Genomic DNA, 22,581 nt, shown 5'->3' on the forward strand with positions numbered 1-22,581 from the left:
GTACCAGGGATCAAACTCAAGACCTTGTGCTTGCAAGGCAGGCATAGCACACTGAGCTAAATCCCAAGCCCCAATGCGGATCTGTTTTTATGTTGTCCTTTTATTAAGTAACATTAGCAAGATTTGACTTAAAACTTTTAAAACTGTTACATCTGTGATCATTTTTTTTCTATTTTATTCTTTTCTTTTTAAAAGAGGTCCAATAACACATTTGGAATACAAAGTTAGTTTTGGCCAGCTTGAGGTCTTTCGAGAGAAAGGATTATTGGTCTGGATTATTGGTGAGCAAGGTTTTGTTTATTTTTTTCTTTTATTTGGTGTAGAGTCCACTCTCTTTAGAATAGTTGATTGGTGTATTTATGTTTCTAGGCCAAAAGTTTCCAAAATCAATGGAAATCAGTCTTTCTGGAACTGTAACTTTTGGAGCCAAGAGCCATGACAAGCAGCCATTTGACCAGATTTGTATTGGCGGCACAGCATATGTAAAGGTAAACATACTTATTTGACCTACTACATTAAAACCCCTTTTTATGTTGTTTCTAGGTTGCATATATCTAGTTGATTTTAATGTTTTCCAACATTTTTTTTTTAATTCTCATTTTACCTGGCTAAATCCTTCATTGGATTTTTGTTTAATTTTTGTTTAGTATCCATTTAATTTCCATTTTCTATTTTACTTAATACTTAAATTTTAAAGGAAATCATTAAATATATGTGTTAACACCCAAATTTTTTCTTTCAGTATTTATTTTATTAATGTATATTTCCAATGTATAATGATTACATTTCTCTTGGGGAGTTAGTACGTATACAGGACACATCTTTTTCACCCTCTTCCCCATACCACTTCCCTATTCCTTCATCTCTGAATCCCTTTCCTATATGAGAAAGGATTTATCTCCCTGCTTCGTATTACCTATCTTTTATTTTGTGCTTTATTTATATTTTGAGTTTATCATGTAAGAGAAACCATGCAATATTGAAGCTATGTAGTTTATTTCACTTTAAAATTATGGTCTGAAAGTGCATCCGTTTTCCTACAAATGACTCAAGTTTATCTTTCTTAATGGCAGAGTAGTACTCCATTGTATATAAATACTACCACATTTTCTTTATCCATTCATCTGTTGATGAGCATATGGGCCCCTTTCAAGATTTAGCTGTTATGAATTGTGCTGCTGTAAACATGGGTGTACATATATCACTGTCATATGATGACTTGAACTCTGTTGGAAAGTTACCTAGAAGGGCAATAGCTCATCAATAGGAATGTCTAGTTTTAGTGGGTGGGCTTGTTTTTTGTTTGTTTGTTTGAGACAGGGTCTCACTATGTAGTTCAGGCTGGCCTTGAACTCTCAGTGATCCCTGTGCCTCAGCCTCCCAAGTGCTGGGATTACAGGCATGTGCCACCAGGCCCAGCTCTAATTTTAGTTTTCTGAGGAATCTCCTCACTGATCTCCATAGCAGTTGTACTAGTTTATATTCCCTCCAACAATATACAAGGATTCCATTTTCCCCATAGCCTCTCCAGCATTTGCCATTGTGTGATTCCTTGATGATAGCCTTTCTTTCCAGAATAAGATGGAATCTTAATGTGGTTTTTTTGTTTTGTTTTGTTTTTTTCAGTATAGTTCTTTTTTTATTATTAATTTTATTTGTACATTTTAGGTATACAATACAGTTAATTCATCCTTGGAAATTTGCACCTTTACATAATCTCTCTTGGTTCTTATTTTTTCCCCATTCCCCTGTCTTCCCTTCAACCCCTCTATCCCTCCCTGTTTACAAAGACTTTGTTTCCATTTTTTTCATATTGATTCCATTCCCTTCTTTCCTTTCCCCTACCCCTCTGACTTGGTTTTAATATTCATTTTTAATTTTCATTTCTCTAATGGCCAGAGATGATGAACAATGTAAAACAATGACTTACAGAAACGAAGAAAGATAAATAGGACACACTTAAGAACCAATGCTGGACACAGTACTAGTGTATAAAACTGGATAAGTAATTTAGGTCTAGAATATAGAGGGCTTAACTCCTTTATTCCTTCAGTAGATATACTTTTTTGATTAGGAGAATGGTCTTTTCAAAAAGTGATATTTTGTGAACATCAATCTGCAGTGCATTCAAGGAAGGTAATTAAAAAAAACTAGAAACAACAAAAACATTTTATAGCTCCAGAAGAAAGAGGATACATTGATGCTGGACTAGTAAAGTATCAGCAGAAAGAGAAAGGAAGGGGGAAAAAGAAAAGGAGTACTCTAAGAACCATGATGAAGGTGAAACTTTGCCTCTAATACAGAAACAAGAAACAGTTTCAAGTCAAAGATGGTGTTCAAAAATATGTAACTTAAACCAAATTCAAACTTCAAAGAGGGCAGAAGTTATGTGAGTTCCATTCATTCATTATTTTATCCCCACCATTTTGCCTAGTACTCAGCACATAAGTATTGGCTGAATGTATGAACACACTTTGACAAAAGTAATGATGTGAAAAAAGTTGGCCAGGCGTGAGCTCCATATACATATTGCTGGCAATAGTATCACATCTTAGCGTTAAGTGTCCAGTGAGTAGCTAAAACCCTAAAGCTGAGTTCTCAAGAGAAGTCACCTGTATATAAGGATTTAGGAGTTATCTACAGAGAAGAAATAGGTGACACAGTGGAAACTAATAATATCAGGAATAAGTCAGAAAAATAGAAAAATTTGGAAGAATCAATGAGGGAAATTGAAGGAGTGATCCACGAGGCAGTAGGATGCTATCAGAGAAGAGATTAAAATTTGTCAATTAAAGCAGTTGGGGAAGTGGTAGTAAAGTCAAATGTACGCTGTCCATAATTCTTTTTTTTTTTTTTTTTTTTTTTTTGTGGTACCGAGGATCAAACTCAGGATCTTGTGCTTGTGAGACAGGCAGTGGCACCACTGAGCTAAATCCCCAGCCCTTCATAAATTCATTTTTTCCTGTGTTGGTTTCAACTGTGTCTGTTAGCTTTGTTTCAAGGATTACTATAAAAATTCCTAATTTTTCAAAATGTGGGACGTTACTATACCATATGTCCTTCAAGGGTAGATGTTATGATTTATCTGTTCATTTCTATAGCTTAACCAGTAAAGATCTCATAAAAGGTACACAATACATATTTGTGTTCATTGAATGGACTGAATAGTTCTACATTGAAAGAGTTATGAGGAGGTCAACCTTGCCATATATATCTTCCAGCATTCAGAATTATACAAGTCAAGGTACAACAGGAAAAAATTGTTGAGATCTAAAAACTACGTCCTATATATAAGATCATTTAATTTGGCAATTAAAGGAGAAAGATATGAAATAGGGGATATTTGCAAGAAAAAGAAGAACAAAAAGTACAGGGATAGGGATGTAGCTCAGTGGTAGCATGTGCAAGGCCCTGAGTTCCAATTCCCAGCACTGCCAAAAAAAAATAGAAAAGGTGCCAAGATATTTCAACATCGGCAGTATATAGGAGCAAAGATGAAAAGAACCATAGCAAAAGGCAAGTGAAACTCTGTAAAACATCAGCTTCTTCATAATTCATGTGAATGTCACTGTGATTCACAGGCATCCTAGCGCCATGCTGCAGAGATGTTAATGCCTCACTGTATACTACAGCACCATACAGTACCTGGCATTAATAGTGATAACCCCACATTATCAGTGAAATCTGGGAACCATGAATTACATTTTAGAAAAGTTTTCTACATGAAGAAATAGGTAATTTCTAAGTTAAATTCTGTAAAAATAAAATTTTAGTTTTCTGAAAAATAAAGCAGGTGATTCGCCCCCAAACATGATATAAACCAATGTTTCTGTTTTATAAATGCATTCTTATATTTCGCTAAAAAGGGTGAACATTCCTGCCTATAAAAGAATTGTGATGTGAACTGCATCACAATCACATAGCCTGTGGATAGAAGAGAATGCATAGCAGGCATGTCCATGTTTGTATAGATGTGCACGCGTGGACACGCAGTTGCAGTTTTAGGGTTGTGATCGCCTCTGTGAACTGTGAGTTGTGCCAAGGGCAAAACAGTGTGACCGTTTATACCAAGTAATCACCTTAACTGCTGCATCTCTGCTTTCCCTAGCTTCATTTCAAGATCTTAGATTACACACTCACTGGGTGTTATGCAGATCAGCATTCAGTTCAAGTTTTTGCATCAGGAAAACCAAAAATAAACACACGTAAGTTGTTTAGATTCAAACTAACTTGATGGATTAAAATGGTAGTATGTTATTACCTAAGGTAATAACATTTAGAGAATTCTAGAATTTAGAGATTGGAAAGTAGTCCCAATTTATAAATATGCTGGCTTGATCCATTCTCACCTAACACTTTGTGAACTCTACTCTGCCCTCTGCCTTCTTCTGATTAAAAAAAGGTGTGAATGAGCATGATTGGTAAGAGGTGTTCTTTAAAGTATAAAGTTTGATGTGCTTTGCTCTGGTTATAATTAACCCTTTTATTCAGAAGTGCTTCAGGCTTTGATATTGAGCAGACAGTGATTGAGTCTAGCTCCAACATTTTATTGGTGTATAGTTTTGGACAACTTAGTAAACTCCTTAAAGCTTTAGTTTCCTCATTTATAAAGTGTAAATAACAGTGTTAGAGATATGCCTTATGAAATGACCTACCTGTTTAATGACTATTTGGACTTACCACCCACCACTCAGACTTATGACCTGCATTTGGGCTTACTATGCAGGAATGTGAGCAGCAATGTGGCCTCATGGTGGCTTCTCTTACAGTACTGTACAGTACAATACAGTACTATGATTTTTGCTGATTATACCATACAGTACTGTAGTTTTATGTTCTGTTATACATTACAGCACTACATGTAAGAGCTATACAAATGAAAACAAAGTCATCAAGTTGGAATTTCCTTTGACCATTTCTTTGGTCTAGATATTGTAATGTATGTACTCATAGTTCCTCATTTAACAACCTAGTTGCAGTACCGTAACACTGTCATTAAATGAGAAATATCTGTATTTACTCCAATTTCTTGGGAGTGGCAGTAATAAATTCCATGTAATGTTACCAGAATAAGGCAGTATTCTTTACCTCCCTAGATTTTCTCTGTTTGCTCTTATATCCATTTTTTTTTGTTTCTTTAAGTGAATTCATAAAAGTATTACAGTTCCTTTCTTTATTTTTTATAATGAAAGCATAATATTGAATGGGCAATTGTTTTGTCAAAATGCAAACAGACCAATATTTAACATTATCTATGGGAAATATATTGTCTCTTTAAGTAGTAACTAAAATATTTTTAAGCATTTTGTTAAGTATTAACTAAACATCTTGTAATTTTCAGAAAGCATAATACAGAATGGGAAGTTTTAGTAATACATCTGTTTGGTAATACACCAGTAATATACTTGATTTTGTTTTTTAATCCAAGGCCTCACACATGCTAAGCAGATGCTATACCAGCTGAGCTCCATCCCCAGCCTTTGAAAATTTTACCTTGAGGCAGAGTCTCACTAAGTTGCCCAGACTGGCCTTAGACTTGGGGTCTTCCTGCCTCGGCCTCCGACGGCTGCAGGCGTGTCCCACTCTGCCCAGCCATGCCTGCTTCTTAGTTCAAAATCTATTAAATGAAGACACTTTGAACAGATCGTTATGACCAGTCTTTCATTTTCTTCCTCTGTGTTTGTTTTAGAACATGATCCAGTTTGTGTACCTATGTGAAACCTTTATTTTGCCATCATCTCAACAGAAAATAAGATCTTTATTCACAATATACATTTCAGTTCTGAAGTGGTAATAGTGTTAATCTCAATAATAATGATTAGCATTTTTCACTTATTATGTGCCAGGCACAGATGAGCATTATTGTCTCAATTCTGCATACCAGAGAAGTTTAGTTCAAAGAGGAGGTTGCCATGTTTCCTAAGTTACAAATTGTGAAGACAGAGGGCTTAAATTTGATCCGAACTATAAACAACAACCAAAGCAACCTCTGTAGAGTGTTGCAAGGAACTTGGATATTGATTTGTATCTTTGACACTTTGAATGAGTAACAGCAAGACCAGATTCAAGTAACCTCTGAAAGGGAAAGGGTTACACAAGGAAACCATTGAAAGAACTTTTAAATGTTTTTGCAATTAAAGTATTAGCCTGTAAGAAATAGAACTGAGGGAGAAATGAGGAAAAAATTGATAAGATTTGCCATAAGTAGAAGATATTTCGATAGATTATTTAGATAATTAATGAGCTCATATTTTTTAAGTAGTAAAAGTTAAAGGCCCCATAAAATTAAAATAAGTAAATTTCAAAAAATTATGACTTTGCTCTCTTGTTGAATTTTTTGTAAGATAAAACTGGTTTATCATTAAATTTTTTTTTTTCCTTTTTTAGATCGGAAACTAATTTCATCTGATTTTTACATCTGGAATTCTAAAGCCCCGGCTCCAGTAACATATGGATCATTATTTTTGTAATTTTCTTATGTTTAAATAGAATTTATTAGCCTGGGGTGATGGTGAATGCATGTAATCCCAGCACTGTGAGAGGCTGAGCCAGGAACATTGCAAGTTCAAGCCCATCCTGAGTAACTTAGTGACTCAGCAAGACCCAGTCTCCGACTGAATAAAGGGCTGGAGAAGCCGCTCCATGTGAAGGCCCTGGGTCCAATTCCCAGTACCGTAAACATACCTAAATACATAGAATTTATATTAGGGTAGCATAGCTTACATGGAATCACAATCTTTTATTTCTAATTTCATATAACCTGTGAGTAAAAAGAATGAGTGATTTAATTATAAAAGTACTCATTTACTGTTTTTAGTCTTGTATACAGTAGTTTGAAAGAATATTTTAAAGGCTGATGTCTCCGGTTTTTGTTATTTTTGACTTTGTCAGTATGATTCAAACATAGAAAAGTAATGATTCATTCTCGCCTATTTAGACTAGACCTTGGTCAGCATGTCACAGTGTCCTTCCTGCGCCTGTGGCAGGCATTGCTAATCATTCACAGCCCTCTTTCTACCCTGAGGCATTCTGAGTAAGAACTCAGGCTTATTTTCAGTGCTGAACTTCAGGCAGCCAGATTGTAGCTGATATGCAAGGTAACTGCTCTTCCAAACGTGAGTACTAAATGCCAGAACAGTGTGTTATTACAGAATACCAGAAACCAAGTAAGAAACGATAAAATTTCTTGAGAAACAAACAGCTAATGGAGACAAAGGAAAATTAATAGTAACTTGTTCTTTAACAGTTCTAGCCTACTTACTAAGAATGAATCCGCATAATTCTATTTAGGGTAGTATGTATGTTTGTTCTAGATCCACTTGTTAAGAAAGCTTGTCAATCTCCCAAAATAACATTTGGCTTGGGATGTCCTCGGGCATGTTGCAGTGGATGGTATACTTTCCGAAGGTTAGATAGGGTTTTGTACTCTCATTTCATGTCTGAAGCCAAGTTTTTAAAGATCCACTTAAGCAGAATATTGCCTTTTCCATGCTTTACTACATTAAACCCATTAATGAATGAATTCATATTAAAAACTCAAAAAGTCTTTATATGAATATAGAAGTTTACTCTTATTTTAAGTCTTATTTGGCATATTTTATTTTTGTTGCTCTTATTAACATTGTTTTGATTCCTTCAGAAACCACCTAGGCATAGCTTTTATTCCCTGCTTGTTTCTGTAGTTAATGTCACATTGTTTTCAGAGCAAGTTGTCATGACAACTTTCATTGTCAAGCTGGACCTTAAGCGACCAAAAATAAAGAATTTTCAGGATCCTCAGAGCATAATTCATGTCAAAGTTCTTTATACAGAACAGAATTAGAAGCATTATAGAAAGTAAGCAGTACAGATTAGTACTCCATTCAGTTAAATTTTGGGCTCTGTTTTTTAATGAGTCTCCTAAGGAAAAGCTTAGAAAAAGCTGCTAACTCCTCAAGAAAGAGCCATCATAGTTTGAAGGGACAGTGCATATAAACTTGGGATTTGAAATATGATTTTTTAATTAAGGTCAATCCTACTCATTATAAACCCTCATTTTCTGCAAGGCATTATCAAAGCATAAGGTTCTATGTTCAGAATTATCCCAAGTAATAAAGAATAACTGCATGACCAGGACTTTAACTTGTAGTAAAAACTTTACTTTTGAGGAAAAAAAAGAAAGAAAGAAAATGCCATTCTCCATAAGTTATTTATCTCTCTTCAACTCAAAGGAAGCTTAACATTTCCTTCTGTTAACATTAACAGAGCCGTTTGGTGATCCTGAGTGCACAAACGCACTAAGACAGGTGAGAGGAATTTATCTGGAGAGTAGGCAGAGGTTCAGTATAATCCCTGAGGCAAAACTTTCTTCATAAGCAAATTAGAAAAACCAGCAGACTTTGATTTGGCATTTCTAGAAGCTGGAGGAAAGTCTAGGGATGACTGGACAGAGCAGGGGTGTTGGGGAACCTGGGCCATCTGTTGCCCTTCCATTCTGACATCACGCTACAGAACTAAACCGACTTCTGTTTTCACCCCAGTGAGATCAGCTGGGCACACTGTGATGCTTTTGATTTTGTCTAGAAACCTGTCACTTCAGGATAATTTCTGAAGACAAAGTCTGTTTCCCGTTTGGTAGGTGACCTGTTTAATGTTTTCCCTGTGTCTGGGAACTCCTTAGTGTAATTAGCGACCTTTGAACTCCACGACTAATCCTGAGCTATTTTGTATTCCTTACTCATCTTTAAGGCTGGACCTTTCCTTTCTTCAGAGTCCGCTGCCACAATTAAAGAAGAAACAGCTGCATTTCAAAGGGATTCCGATTCCAGAAGCTTAATCGTGATTGACATGTTCTTATTCTAAGCTATAAGACACTCTAAGAGTCCTTTCTTGGGTTAAAACTTCAATCATTTTCTAAAAAATTATCTCACTATGGATTTTATTCATTTTCTTTGATAACTATTCTTTGCATTTTTAAACTTGAAAGATGCTTTACATTTGCAGTGAATATGAGTTACTACTTCCAGTGAAAGACTTTGATGGTGCCAGACCTGCTCTAGATGCAAAATTGCTAAATTCCCTTTGGTGCCAAAGTATGATTATGAAATCTGATGTCTGTCATAAGGGTAATTATTCTTCCCTAAATCCAAAGGGCAGAAAGAAAATGTTAAATTTCTGAGAATGAGCTCCAGAAAAGATGGTTCATAACTTTTTAAAGCCAGTAATATAGTAGGTACTACCCTTACAGTGATATTTTACACTTCTTAAGTAATTAACTCAGTGTCAGGTTTGAAGTGTAAAGAGCCTTGTCAGGAATTCTTAGGAGAATTGTTTAAAATTTTTTCTAGTAAACAGTCTATCTCATAATTTTTTATGCCAACTCAGTATTTCTGTGTTAAAATCATTATGGTTTTATTCAGTGTTTGACTTAAGATCTTTTCCAGAAGACATTTTGTACATATAACACTTGCTAATATTTTCCTTATAGTTCTTGTTACAGTATTTAAACATAAACATTCGTTGATTCTTACTCTGCTACCCCTAGGAAGTCCCTAGGTGGGATTATCATCGAGACCTCTGCAGAGATTGCTGCTGTGGCAGAGTAGTTGCTCATAAAACAAAGGTCAAAAAAGGGATGTTAATGAACAGTCCTCAGGTTTAGGGACTTGTTTAGGGTTACATCTTAAATTCCAACAAAGCAGATTTAGGAGTTACTGAAAGTGACATTGATCCATCCCTCATCCAGACTTTGCAACTTTCCTGTTCTGACATCGTTTAGATAGTTAGCTGTATTATCAGATTAGAAACCATTGTGCCAGACTGCTGAAAGGAAAAGGAGGCAAAAAGCTAAACATGGGACGAGTTTTGAACCTTCTAACCTGGCTGAAGTATGTTGGTCCCTGTTATGCAAAGACCTTCAATCCTCTGCTAAGTTCAGTGGAAATAATTTTCTTGAATGACAGGCTTATTCAGCAAGGATTCAGTTGGTGATTAATCCCCCTTTGATCTAGGGTATTTCACTTAACTACCAGTTACCTCATTCTGACAAAGTGCAACTGAGATTAGGGAGATCACTAGAACACTACCAGGGAGTGCATTTATTCTCCATAACCTTTTAAAGCAAGGGCCAAGAATGCAATTTATTTTCAGTATTTGACAATGTAAAGTCCTGTCTACTAAGTTAGAAAGTCAATTGAATACCAAATGAAGTTTATTTCTTACGTAATAGAACAAACATTTCTTTTTGCTTTGCCTAACAATGATATAAGAAAACACAGGCTTTGAAAAAAAGAAGAAACAAAGACTACATTCCAAGTATAGCCTCTCATTTTATTTCATGTGCTAGAGTCTATACTTATTGGCCCTTCGATAACCCAAAAAAAGCATGGCTACAATTTAGGTTGAGAAAACGCTTCTGTTTTATTAAACTGCATAGTTTCTTCTTACCTCCCATCACCATCTTTAGAAAGTATCATGCTATGGGGTAAAGAAATCCACTTAGGGAAAACATGTTGTAATACACAATTATTCATCGTTAAGACTTCCAATTTCAAAGCTTTCCTTATTCTTTCTTGAGGACACAGAGCTTGTTATATTCCATTAAAATAATAATTGCATTCATTTTTCAGAATGAAGATTTTTTGTCCACAAACTAAAGGTATCATTGCCAAAATACTTCAAAGAAATTATTTTAAGTGTTTTCTGCTCCTTTTTAACCTGGATACTTCTTCTGCCATAAATTTAACTTTGAAATATTCAGTGGAACGATGAGAAAAAAAATTAGGATGTGTTTCATGCTCAGTTTCTGAATTCACTTTTTAAATCTATTATCAATATCAGTGTATTTATTTTGCAAGGTATTCAAGTTTGGGAATTTATTCCTCAAATATAATTTAAGACCTTTAAAATATATAGATAGATACCCATAGTTATATATAGCAAAGTTTGTTTTTAAAGATTAAATTTAACCCAGACCTGGAACCCTTCTAATCCCAAGCACTAGGTAAACTGAGATGGGAAAATCACTTGAGCCCTGGAGTTCTAAACAGTCTGGGCAAGATAATGAGAAACCATCTCAAAAATAAATAAATAAATTTTTATTAGTAATAAATTTATAGACAACACATTTTGGTAAAATGTTTTGTAGTCACCCATTATTCCAGTAGCGATTTGCAATACAAGTATTTAGATCATTTCTTTTACTTTTTTTGGCTCAAATCCTTTTGTGATCTGATTTCTAAATTGAAACAATAACTCCAAGAAGCACGTATAAATTTGTGCCAAATCGGCTTCCTCTAGTTTCAATTTAATAATCCATGTCTAAGTGTCTTTTAATAATAAATTACTTAGCCATAGCAAAATTGAGGATCAAAAAATATATTCAGAATAAGAGGTCATGATCACTAATGATCACTATGTTGCTAAGAAACTGATGTTTTAATAATTATTCATGCAGTAAATAGTTAATAAAATGTCACAGTATATCTTCAACTATGTCGTCATAGAGTATATTTATGCATAGTATACATGTAAGAGTGTGTTTGGATGTAATCTGTACAGTGCTAGTGTGTCATTCAGTGGGTTTCCTGTGAAACATTTCAATGTCAAGACAGGTAAAATATTCACAGTCAAATATCTTCCATCCAAATACTAATGTTAATAACGAGGAGACTCATTAAAGTGAAAAGTTCAAAGGTCTCAAGAGACTAGTCTTACAAAATGGTTAAAACTCTTTAAAGAGCCAGGCTTTTCAATTAGCTTCTGAGTTTCATCACCAAATAGAACCCTATTTTCCATATACACCCTGAAGCAGTACAGTGGCATCACTGTATCATAACTTGTTTCTTCCCTTAGAAACCTGTTACTCTGAGGTCCAGTTTGATTTCTCTCAGGACCTGGCTGCTCTGTGTAGTTGAGTTTGCTAAATGCCGGGCAGTGGGAACCCCCTGCTGATGGTTTTTCCAGTAGGAAATTAAAATAGACATCTCGAATGCATTGAACATTTGAAGTCAAACTATGTTTCCTCTATACGTCTTTTTTTTCCTCCTCACAGTACTGGGGATTGAACACGAGGCGTCACGTTATGCAAGAGCTCTAGCACTAAGCTACATTCCCCAGCCTAAGTGACCTTTTTTAAGTGATAATTTGGGGGAGGGGTGGTTCTTTAGTAAACAATAATGATGATGATGAAAAAATATTTTAAGTCAAAACTTTTTACCTTTTTCTTCAAGGGACTTGAGTGCCCTCTACAGGTTATAAAGAAATAATTAATGGCTATTCTTAAACTTACATTTTTCTTTAGCTTGCTTTTAGTCTCAGTGTGATCCAATTTATTTACATTGTTAACAGTTAATTTGCCAGTGATTCAATGATTGAATAGGAGTTTCTTTTTTCTGCTGGTTTTTATTATTGTGTCTAATGTGAACAATATAAGGCCAATCAATGTTTTAGATCACTTAGCAGGAGTCCTTTAAATGTTGGGCCTGTAGAAAGAGTCAAAAAAGAAATTGGAAAAAATGTGGGTATTTTGAAGTTTAGTGTATGTGCTGCCGAAGCGAGCACAGGTAATTTGAAGTTTATTGCAAATTTTGAGACTAGATTGGGAAAACATTTAGCTATCTTGAAATTTATTGAAGATTTTGAGGTTACCTTGATTATATCCCACTACAGTTTTGAAATAGTGTACATTTGAAATAAGCCTTGCTTGTTCAACATCCATCATGTACTATTACATCAGAGGAAAAACTGAAAAATCACTTCTGTGCTTGATCTGTTGAGTGATGTAATTTTTTTTAAAGGACTGAACAAATAATGCTTTGGTATTATTGTTGCATAGATCTACTATTAGAGTATTTCTGTTTGAAGACCAAAAGGCCACCTATTCATCTCCACGTGGAGATAGACATGAGTAGTTGACTTTGGTATGGCCCTGCTTTTTCAACAGGTGTAGCAGATTTGTTCCTACTGGATAAAGGAACCATTTGTCTATGGAACTGTAGACCTGGAGTGCTAGTGGCACTTCTGATTCAGTTAACTTATTTGGTGTGAAGCCACTGGGGAAACTAAATATGAGAAGAACACAAGGAATGACTGGGTCAGATTCATAGAAATAGATCTGTGCACAAGCAGTGTAATGATTCTGATCATCAACCTTGAAAAGTAAATTAGAACAAGCAAATTACTGTTGAGAAATTCTTTCAGCACTCTGCTGTTGCTACTCAGCTAGTCATGGCTCAGCCAGAGGCCAGGGAAAAATGCACTCAGATTTGCACTGACAAAGGAAACGTTATTAAAGTGAATGTTTACATTGTGTTTATTGAAGTGTTCAAAGAATATTTGTTGCATCTTCAAGCAACCTGCTGCTCTCCAAACTGTTACAGTGCATGAATGATAATAAAAGCCAGTCATTTGTACATTTTAAGAAAACAAATAACTTTAACAACTTTCTCAACTGTTTTCAAAATACTTGTTTCAAACTGAATACTGCATTCTTTTAGTTTTTTTCTCTAGAATAGATGCCAATTAAAGAAAAACTCACTTAGTTGAATGCACCTTCCAATTCCAAATCCTTTGTGTAACTTTCCTCCCAGAAACTATAGTGCATAAGAAATAATCTTCTAAATATGCTAAAAATAAATGAAAACAACTGAAATTACATGGGTTACCAGTTGAGTATATAATATATGCACTGGAAAGAAATCTGATGAGTGTGATAATTTAAGAGGTACAACAATGTTAAACTACCTCATAAAGATTAAATTGAGGCTGGAAAAGATAGTTAGTGAATATCAGGCATGCCAATCAGACATCTAAAAGTTTAATAAGTAGTATTTGTACTGGTAACATGGGAAACTTGACAAATATCTAGAAACTTTCTTAACACAGTTTAAATTGTGTATATTTTAGAAATGTATTTAATGGGTAAAAGTGCTATATTTTACTTATCTTCAATCAAGAAGACTTTATTACCTTTCATTATTTTACTTATCTTCAATTCCTTATCTTCAGTCCCTTATGAATTATCCCTTTTTGAATTATCTAATTCACCAACAAAACAAGGTATCAGTTTCTTTATTTTAAAATCTTACCTGTCAAGCTATCAAAGATTAGCTCATTCTATAAGCTCTTGAGAACATCTTACTTACCATTTATGTAACATTATTTACAAAGTAGAGTACAGCAGTACCTCACAGGAATGCTTCTGTTTGCAAACAGTTCAGTTCTCAAGCAAGTGTTCAACAAAATTTTGCTTCTGTTCACAAACTCCACATCAGGTAACAAACACAACCGCTGCCATCGTCCCCAAAATTGTAAAACAAGTTTGTGAACCAAGGTACCACTTTCTTTAAATCTTTCTTTATCCATAATATCAGAAAATTCTGAAGAACCTTAAGGCAAATCCCCATCCTCTAACTTAGCTTTTGCTAAGGCAGTAACCAACAGAAGTGGTGACATTTATGTTGGCAATGTTTAGACATTGCTAACTAATACTGTCAAAAGGGTAGTGTGTATGTATAGTGTGCTGGGAACTGAAGCCAAGGCCTTGAGAATTCTAAGCATACACCCTTAACACTGAACTGTGTACCCTCAGCCCCAGAAACTTTTTATTTTTTTATTTTTTGGTACCAGGGATCGAACTCGGGACCTTGTGCTTGTGTGGCAGCGGCAGGACCACTGAGCTAAATCCCCGGCCCTCCAGGAACTTTTTAATGTGATCATCACTAGCCTAGAGCCCTGTTCCACCTCATACATATTAAAATAGTAATTGCCTTTAATTGTATTTAATAGTGAATGCCTAAATGTCAACATAAAAATGCTGAGGGATCACGTTGAAAGGGAGACCTCACTTAATTCAGTGCAAACTCATGTTAAACATTTATTGTGCACCTGTTATATGTCACCACAGAACTGGACACAGTCTCAGAATTTGAACCATACATCTTAGTATGTTGGCGATATAATATAGAAAACTATATCTTAACTATGGAAACTGTCCCCAGGGCTGGCAGTTAAAGATTTGCCGCAGGCAGAAGGAAGGGGACCCCAGGGCCAGCATTCATTTCTAGGTCTGCCTGCAGCAAACAGTCCCAGAAGCCTGACTGATGCAACAGGAGAATAGACAGGAGAGTAGAGTAAGTGTATCAGTGCAGGAGAACACGCTCCCTCCAACTGTTGGGTTTGGGTATACTGCACGGTATAGGGTACCTTATGTTGTAAGGAAAGCCTTTAGTATATTTAATGTAGTGCTCTTCAACTCTTAATTGTATATTTGCTCATATGTTCTAATTTGACATTTACCAATGTTTTATGTTTTGTGGTACTGACTGAGGATTAAATGCAGGGCCTTTGCACTAAGCAACATGCCTGGCCCTTTTTTATGTTTTATTTTGATGCAGGGTCCCACTAAGTCACTGCTTTGCCCAAGCTGGCCTGGAACTTGTGATCCTCCTTCCTCCGCTTCCTGGAGTGCTGGGATCATGGGCGTGTGCATTACCACTCCCGACTACCTCTGCTTTTTCAATGAAGAAAATGCAATGTACAGACAGGATTATAAGGAAATGTATATGAGGAAATGTCATGTAATCAATTGATACAGTAATATATAAACTGATAAGCTAAATTTTTCTTTAGGACACACACAAACATAAGAAAACAAGGAAAATGCACCCTTAGAACACAGGCCTCACGATTTGTATTAGTATGCAAAATTTCCTCTGCTCCCACCTAAATTTGTTGACAGTGACATTCATCTTTACATCTTTGCATTCCCATTGCCACCAGAAACACAAAATAAGCTTAATGTAATGAAGAAGCAAAAGGTTAAGTACATAATAAAGCAGATTGTCCTCCTCCACAAAGCAGTGATATGGAAGTGATTTTAGATTTTGTGTGTACATATAAAAAGAAGTTCCTGTGCAGAGGGACTCAATCTACATTCTGCAAAGGTGAAGTTCTGTCCGCTGGTTGCCATCTCCAGCACTATTCAGAGAATTTGTTGCTGGGCCAGCTCAGTGGTGCGGCCGCCTGCCTTGCACGTGCTAGATCCTGAGTTCGATCCCCGGTACCAAAAAAAAGAAAGAAAGGAAAAAAAAAACCTATGTTAGACTAACAGGGACTTTATTGCCATTTATTCCCCTGTTCTTCGGACAAACAGCTCAGAGCCTTGGCCAACCTGTTTGGCTGTGAGAGAGGAAGTGGCCCACCCTAGGACGCAGTCCTTCCAGCTATGCTTCATTGCCCCTTAAGCGTGTGGCACTCCCATGTCAGAAGTTCCCTTCTGGGACCCAATGTACCACAGCTTTGTAGGTTTCCCTCTGTCAGCCCTCATTTGGTTTGATTTATATGATCTGATGAGCTACAGTACACCCATCCTGTAAAGCTCCAGCTTTCACTGATCCCTGTATACTGATGAACTGAACTTGCCAGTATCCAAGATCTTCAAGAGATTATTTTGTTTGTTTTCTAGTGCCTGAGATCAAACCTTCATGCATGCTAGGCAAGGGCTCTACTATTGAGCTGTGTCCCCAGCCTCCAAATTATTATTTTGAACATTTCCATTAACCATAGAGGCAGAGTGGTAAGGAGAAAATAATAGTCTTTGAAGTCACACAGACCTGATTTCAAATCCCAACTCTGCTATTTACAAGCTGGGTGGTCCTGGAAAAGTATTTAACCTCTGTGGTCTTTGGTTTCCTCCCAGTTTCTTGGGTTAATGTGAGCATTGAATGATACAAAGTTCTAAGTGTGTAGGTATTCAGTGTCATTCTTTTCTGTTCCAAAGGTTTATCATGGCCTTTTCATGGAACTATCTCTGCCAGTAATTAGGTGTCTGTGCCTTCAGATTATCAAAATTATATTGTCCACTTGCCTTCAGTGTTGAATGTTCAGCTACACATTATATTGCAGGAACACCGATTCAGTTGCTTCAGTGAATCCTTGGATTAATAAGATGACTGGAGTGGGTGGTTGCAAGTGTTTTGTAAAGTTTGCTACAGTTTAACAATTCATTATTCATGGAAAGACATTCATTCAGTATTCACATGTAAGAAAATACTCATGTTCTACCAAAAGTGGGATTGTGTGAAACTAAAATTCATCCACAGGAACACTGAACAAACTTGTTAATAAGCCAGAGCTCAGTTAACTTCTAGACATCTTTACACTGTTAAAGGATAAGGTGATTCATAGCAACTTGTTATCTGTGAAAGTCATTTCTTCATAAGATGAATCACTGGTTAAACCTGAGTCGAATGTCTTGTAAAGAAATGAATACATTCAGAATACTCCAACACAAATTATTATGTCCCATATTGGGAAAAAATATAAAGATTAGACAAAACGCTTGCTTTTCTCGGATTTACAATCTGAAAGATACAAAAATGCTTTTAAAGTGCCAGCTGTTTCAGGGTTCCTTTCTTTTATGACAAAGTCTTTACTTTTACTTGTAAATGATTATCAATATACCAAAAAATAAGTAACAAGTTCTTGAGTCCTATCATAGTACATTTTTTTGTTTTGTTTTCGTTTGAGACAAGGTCTCACTGTGTAGCCCAGGCTGACCTCAGACTGATGATCTTCCCTCCCCAGCCTCCCGAGTGCTGGGATACAAGCTTGCAGCACCACACCTGGCTCATCTAGTAAATTTGGTTAAGATAAACTAAGCACAGCTCAAGCAAGTATGTTAGTATTCGCTGTTCTAATCCTTCCTCAAAATATACTACTATTGGCTGCTGCATCATGCAAGTTACAAATAACTATTTACTACTTTTTCATAGATAAAGGCCCTTACCTTCAAGAAAATGTAAGGGAAAAGTTATTTAGTCCCTTCCTTTCTTTAAAGAACTTTTTTTCTTTTTCTTACTAAATCTAAGAATGAAAACGTCAACACTGATATACATGTTGCTTGAGCTAAAAGGTATAGGACAACAGACAACATATACTCGTTAAATTTCTAAAAAGTATGAGGTAAAAAGATGAAATCTTTTTTTTGGTACCGGGGATCGAACTCAGGACCTAGTGCTTTCGAGGCAGGTGCCAGCACCACTGAGCTAAATCCCCAGCAAAAGATGAAATCTTTGGAGAAAGAGTTACCAACTTTGTCCAAAGCAGCTATATATGCTACTCTCCAAAAAGTGAAGGGAACTATTATACAACATAAGAAATAATTTAATGCATTTCATAAGAATAGAAATCAACTTTGTTAAAGCTTCATGTTCCAAGAGAGCATCTACAATGGTAATCCACAGAACAGGCGCTTCTTTCTTCTATCCATTGATCTGGTAGTTTTCATGGATTTCTGGCTTGGATGTCGCAGACAAAGGCCAGGAGGTTATCCAGGACTTCTTCCTTGCTCTGCTGGAAGTAAGTCTGGTGGACCGGCCATCTTCCCCTGGGTCTCCTCCACTTCACTGCTGCAGCTGCCATGGGATCCTAAGGCCACAGCTTCCTTGGCTTTGAACTCTTTCTCCCTCTGCAGGTGGCACTGTTCAATCTCAGCCTAAGCTGCTGCTTTGTCCTGCTTCAGCCTCCAGTTCTTTCGCTTGCGGGCCTTGGATACCTTCTCCGTGGCCCGCTTCTCTGCCTGCAGCAGCTGCTGGATTCCCTGCTACTCGTTGGCCATGGCTGTGGCAGCTCACAGGGCCAAGTGAGCGGCCTAAAACAGGGGGTCTGAATCTTTTATCAGCTGACCCGCCCTCTTGTTTCTTTATTTTTAAAATTTTACAATATTTAATAATTTTTTAAATGTCATATTTCCTATTTTATTGATTTAATGAAATACTGAGATGTCAAGTTTAGCATCTGAAAATCTGAAGTTTCAGAACAAGGTCACATATCTTGGTATTGCTAAAAAGAGTGGAAAATTGTCATAGAAAAGGTATGTTTTGGTGTTCTATTCCACCAGCACTTTTGCCTAAATTAGCACTATTGAGTAAGGTACTCTAAGCTGCAGCTACAGATTTCTGATGGCAGTGAAAATATTCTTTCATCTTCTCTCAAGCCGCATCTCTCCCACAATTCTAAATTTCTGTGATCTCTGAACATGGAAAAGTAAATTATGAGATATTGGGTGTGACCTTCAGGAACTGCTGATGGTCAGTCCCACCCCAGGAGCTTCCTGACTTCCTAATTTTGTATAGGGCATCTTCCCAACTCCCAGCCCCACCTCAAGCCCCAGGATGCTTAGTTGGTGGTGGCAGAAAGCTTCCTAGGAGCAGCTGTACTCACAGCTTTTGGTAATTATTTCTCCATATTTTCTATCTCTGGAAGATACATTGTTTTACATTTTAATGGTAATATGAAATTCCTCTAGATTTTGAGTTAAAAATGAATTGACATAAAGAAAAACGTTGAGTAAATAATGGTTCAGGTCATATATGGCTAACACAAAGTTTGAAACTCAGGTGCACAAAAGTAAATCAAAGATTACTCTTCACATAATTTTTCAGTAAACCCTTTGAAGGATTAGTAAGCAGTGTCATGAGTGGAAAATATGCTCTGGTTCTAGGGTTAGGCAGACCACACATAGTTCAAGTATCATCTCTCTTTAAAGAGACTTTGGTCTTAGGGGCCTTATTTGTGTAAAAAAAAAAAAACAACGAATAAATAAGATCCCACATATAAAGTAAATAGTACATAAGTGATGCTAGTTCATTCCCTCTGACTCTTCTCTAATATCAGCATCAGCTGCTTCTGTTTTTTAAATGATTTAAACTGGAAATAGGTCATAATGTTTTATATTCCATTTATTTCTTTGTAATGTTCTAGTGAAATAAGGGAAAGCCACACAGGAAGTCCTCATATTTAGTGCAGCACATAGGAATTAAAAGTTTGTGGCAATGGTAAAGTCAGGTTGAGATTTTCATCTAAGTAAGCTACACACACACACACACACACACACACACACAAATATCCACATACATGAATATATACACATACCCAGAAAATGAACTCAAATGCATATATGTCCTTGTATCAGATTATTTCTTCTCTGCTTTATACCTAGGAAGTTAAGGTAAATTGAACATTTTGATGTTTATTAAAGATTTGCAAAGGGTCAGGGATTTAGCTCAGTGGTTTTGCTGCCTGCTGTGCAAGGGCAAGGACCCGAGTTCGATCCCCGGTACCAAAAAAAAAAAAAAAAAAACAAGATTTGCAAAGCCTTTTAATATACACATTTGGTTAATAGCTTTGTATTGTCTTCATTTTTTTTGTATTGTCTTCATTTTACTCTTCTACCCTTATTCTCCTTTTGTCTCAATCTATTTTTTATCCTAACATATCTTACTGAAATACCCCATCCTATTTTCCTGATGTTTATTAATGTAATATGACTATGTCCTTAATTTTTAGTTTTCTGTAATCATTTTTAGAATAAGGCTGAAAATAATTATTGTTTACAAAATGATGTCAATGATGCATTGCTAAGTAATAGTCTAGATAAAATTTAACAGAAAGTAAAGAAATTGTAATATCCTGAACCTGATTGTCAGATGGTTCCCTGGTGACTCCTAATTTTGAGCATTTTGTTCTTGCTCAAACACAGCAAACTGTGCTATGCCACCAATCATAGCTCTACATCAAAGCCCATTAGGATCTTTTTGACTGTTAAAAAGGGGTAGGGACTCACATCATTAACAACTCTAGCAGTTCATGTTTTCAAATACATGTTATCTTTTGAATTAGTCTTCTCCAGAGATGATTCTGGTGAAGCTATCAGCTAGAAAAGTGTTTAGGGAACTTCTCTTTGCTAAGACCTTCAAAGCTAATTTAGAAGATTCAGAACCAAATTGAACTTTAAATTTCCTCTCTTTTAAAAATAAAAACTATTTAGCATAATCAGCCACCTTATATTCACGAAGCAAATCAAATATCTGAGGGCAGGGAAGGTCCTGGGTACAATACCCAGGAGAGAGAGAAATACAGAGAGAGAGAGAGAGAGAGAGAGAGAGAGAGAGAGACATAATCTGAAGTCTATTTACAAAGAAAGGAATGCTTCCAACAGATGTAAGTTTTGGCACAATGGCAGAAGTATTGGCATAGTGTATAGTTAACCCAAAAAACAATTTTGAGGTTTGCATACAAGTTCTGGGTTGTTTTTTGGGTTGGGTTTTGTTGCTGTTGTTCCTTTGAGACAGGGTCTCACTAGTTTTAGGTTGGCTTTGAACTTGTGATCCTCCTCCCTTAGCTTCCCAGAGTACTAGTATTAGAGGCATGTACCACCATGCCCAGCTCTGGTGTCTGCTTTTAAATGAATCACAGTAATAGGCACACCCCATACAGCATAATCCTACATGTTTCTAGGAAGCCAAAATATTTTCAGTATCAGAATTTATTTGGATTTTGTTTGTATAAAGCACAAAGATAAATTATAAAAATAAAAATAATAATTTGAGGGTTTTTTATAGCCGTACCTATTTTGACAGGAAAATTATAGCAATTGTACCCAGAGTGTACAGACTAGGACTGAGACTATTTAAAATGAAAATAAAGGCGTGTTTGTAGATGTGTGTTCACATTCTAATTTGAATACTCTATCAAGAGAAACTAAACAATTACGTTTTATAGTAATTTTTGTGACAATCTTGTGATTATTTGTACTTAATATTAAATATTTCCTGGCATTCTTACTTTAGTTATTTTTAGCTGTTCATCCACAAATGCAGTAAGGCTGATATAATTGCCCCCTTTTAATTCATAAAAGACATGTATTTACCTATTTGTTATAATGCTTTTCATGCTAGCATGCTGTTTCTGTGACAAGAATACTTTGAATACACAGTAGATAAAATAATATCATATATTGCACAGCAACTCCAATAACTGAATGTTAATTTAACCAGTAAAGACAAAGTAATTGCAATAAGAATTTTTATCTTTTAATGGAGTTAAAAATGGAACTTAAATTGGTCTTATGTAGCTCAATGACTTAGCAATCACTAGAAAAAAATCAACAGTCAAGGCATAAAGCACATTTGCAAAGCTACTACTAGTTAATAGAGAACTTAGTCCATTCAGCGTACTTTGGTGTGTTGGTGGGATATTGAGAATATCTGACACCCATCACCTCCACATGACAAAATTACTGCCAATTATAGCCCTAAAAGGAGTAAGAAGGATGGCCAGAGAAAGACTAGAGTGGAAATTGTCTTGTATTGAATTTATGTGTGTGTATGCATAATAATCACGCTAGTACAAAAATTCAAAAAGAAAGTATGTATTACAAAATGAAGAATAATGCTAATCTTTAAATTACACAAATGTCTCTAAAAGGGGGGCTATACCTAAATTTTGGTCTGTCACAATAATGCATAATAACTTTACAATAATTATGATAAAAACATTACAATAACCAATGAGTGGACTTTAATAAAAATCAAAATATCTTACAAAAAGTAGATTCACTTTAGACAATTAAATTATACCACTGAGTTATACTTAAGTTTGAAAAGATGGTCAACAATTAAAAAGAAGTATTGTTAGTAGTTGGCATTTGATGTTTTAAATAAGCTCTGCACTTCTTAAATGAAAACATTGCACTGTAGAGTTGCCCGCTGTCTTACACCAGTGATAAAGGGTTCCCAGAACGACCTAATTGGAGTGACC

At 35.8% G+C, this 22,581-nt stretch overlaps 1 protein-coding gene and 1 pseudogene across 2 annotated transcripts in view; one reads left to right on the forward strand and one right to left on the reverse strand.

Annotated features, from left to right (window-relative positions):
• Positions 1-21,605, forward strand: part of Ap5m1 (adaptor related protein complex 5 subunit mu 1) — a 35,692-nt gene extending 14,087 nt beyond the window's left edge. Inside the window, exons 5-9 of one of the 2 annotated variants that reach the window (XR_015450910.1) lie at positions 196-281; positions 370-488; positions 4,109-4,205; positions 6,388-8,613; positions 8,728-21,605. Coding sequence is in view for 1 of the 2 variants with exons in the window: in XM_004871086.4 (XP_004871143.1) it covers positions 196-281; positions 370-488; positions 4,109-4,205; positions 6,388-6,470 (385 nt within the window). In the remaining variant the exon portion in view is untranslated. Of the gene's footprint in view, positions 1-195; positions 282-369; positions 489-4,108; positions 4,206-6,387 lie in introns of both variants that reach the window. The other variant, XM_004871086.4, reaches the window with a different exon arrangement.
• On the reverse strand, positions 18,243-18,598 carry LOC101697253 (V-type proton ATPase subunit G 1 pseudogene; annotated as a pseudogene).
• Positions 21,606-22,581: the final 976 nt, after the last annotated feature.

This window comes from Heterocephalus glaber, unplaced genomic scaffold, assembly GCF_053883595.1.
Source record: "Heterocephalus glaber isolate CG9 unplaced genomic scaffold, H.glaber_assembly_v1.0 deba00001118, whole genome shotgun sequence".
In the NCBI taxonomy this organism is placed as follows: Eukaryota; Metazoa; Chordata; class Mammalia; order Rodentia; family Bathyergidae; genus Heterocephalus; species Heterocephalus glaber.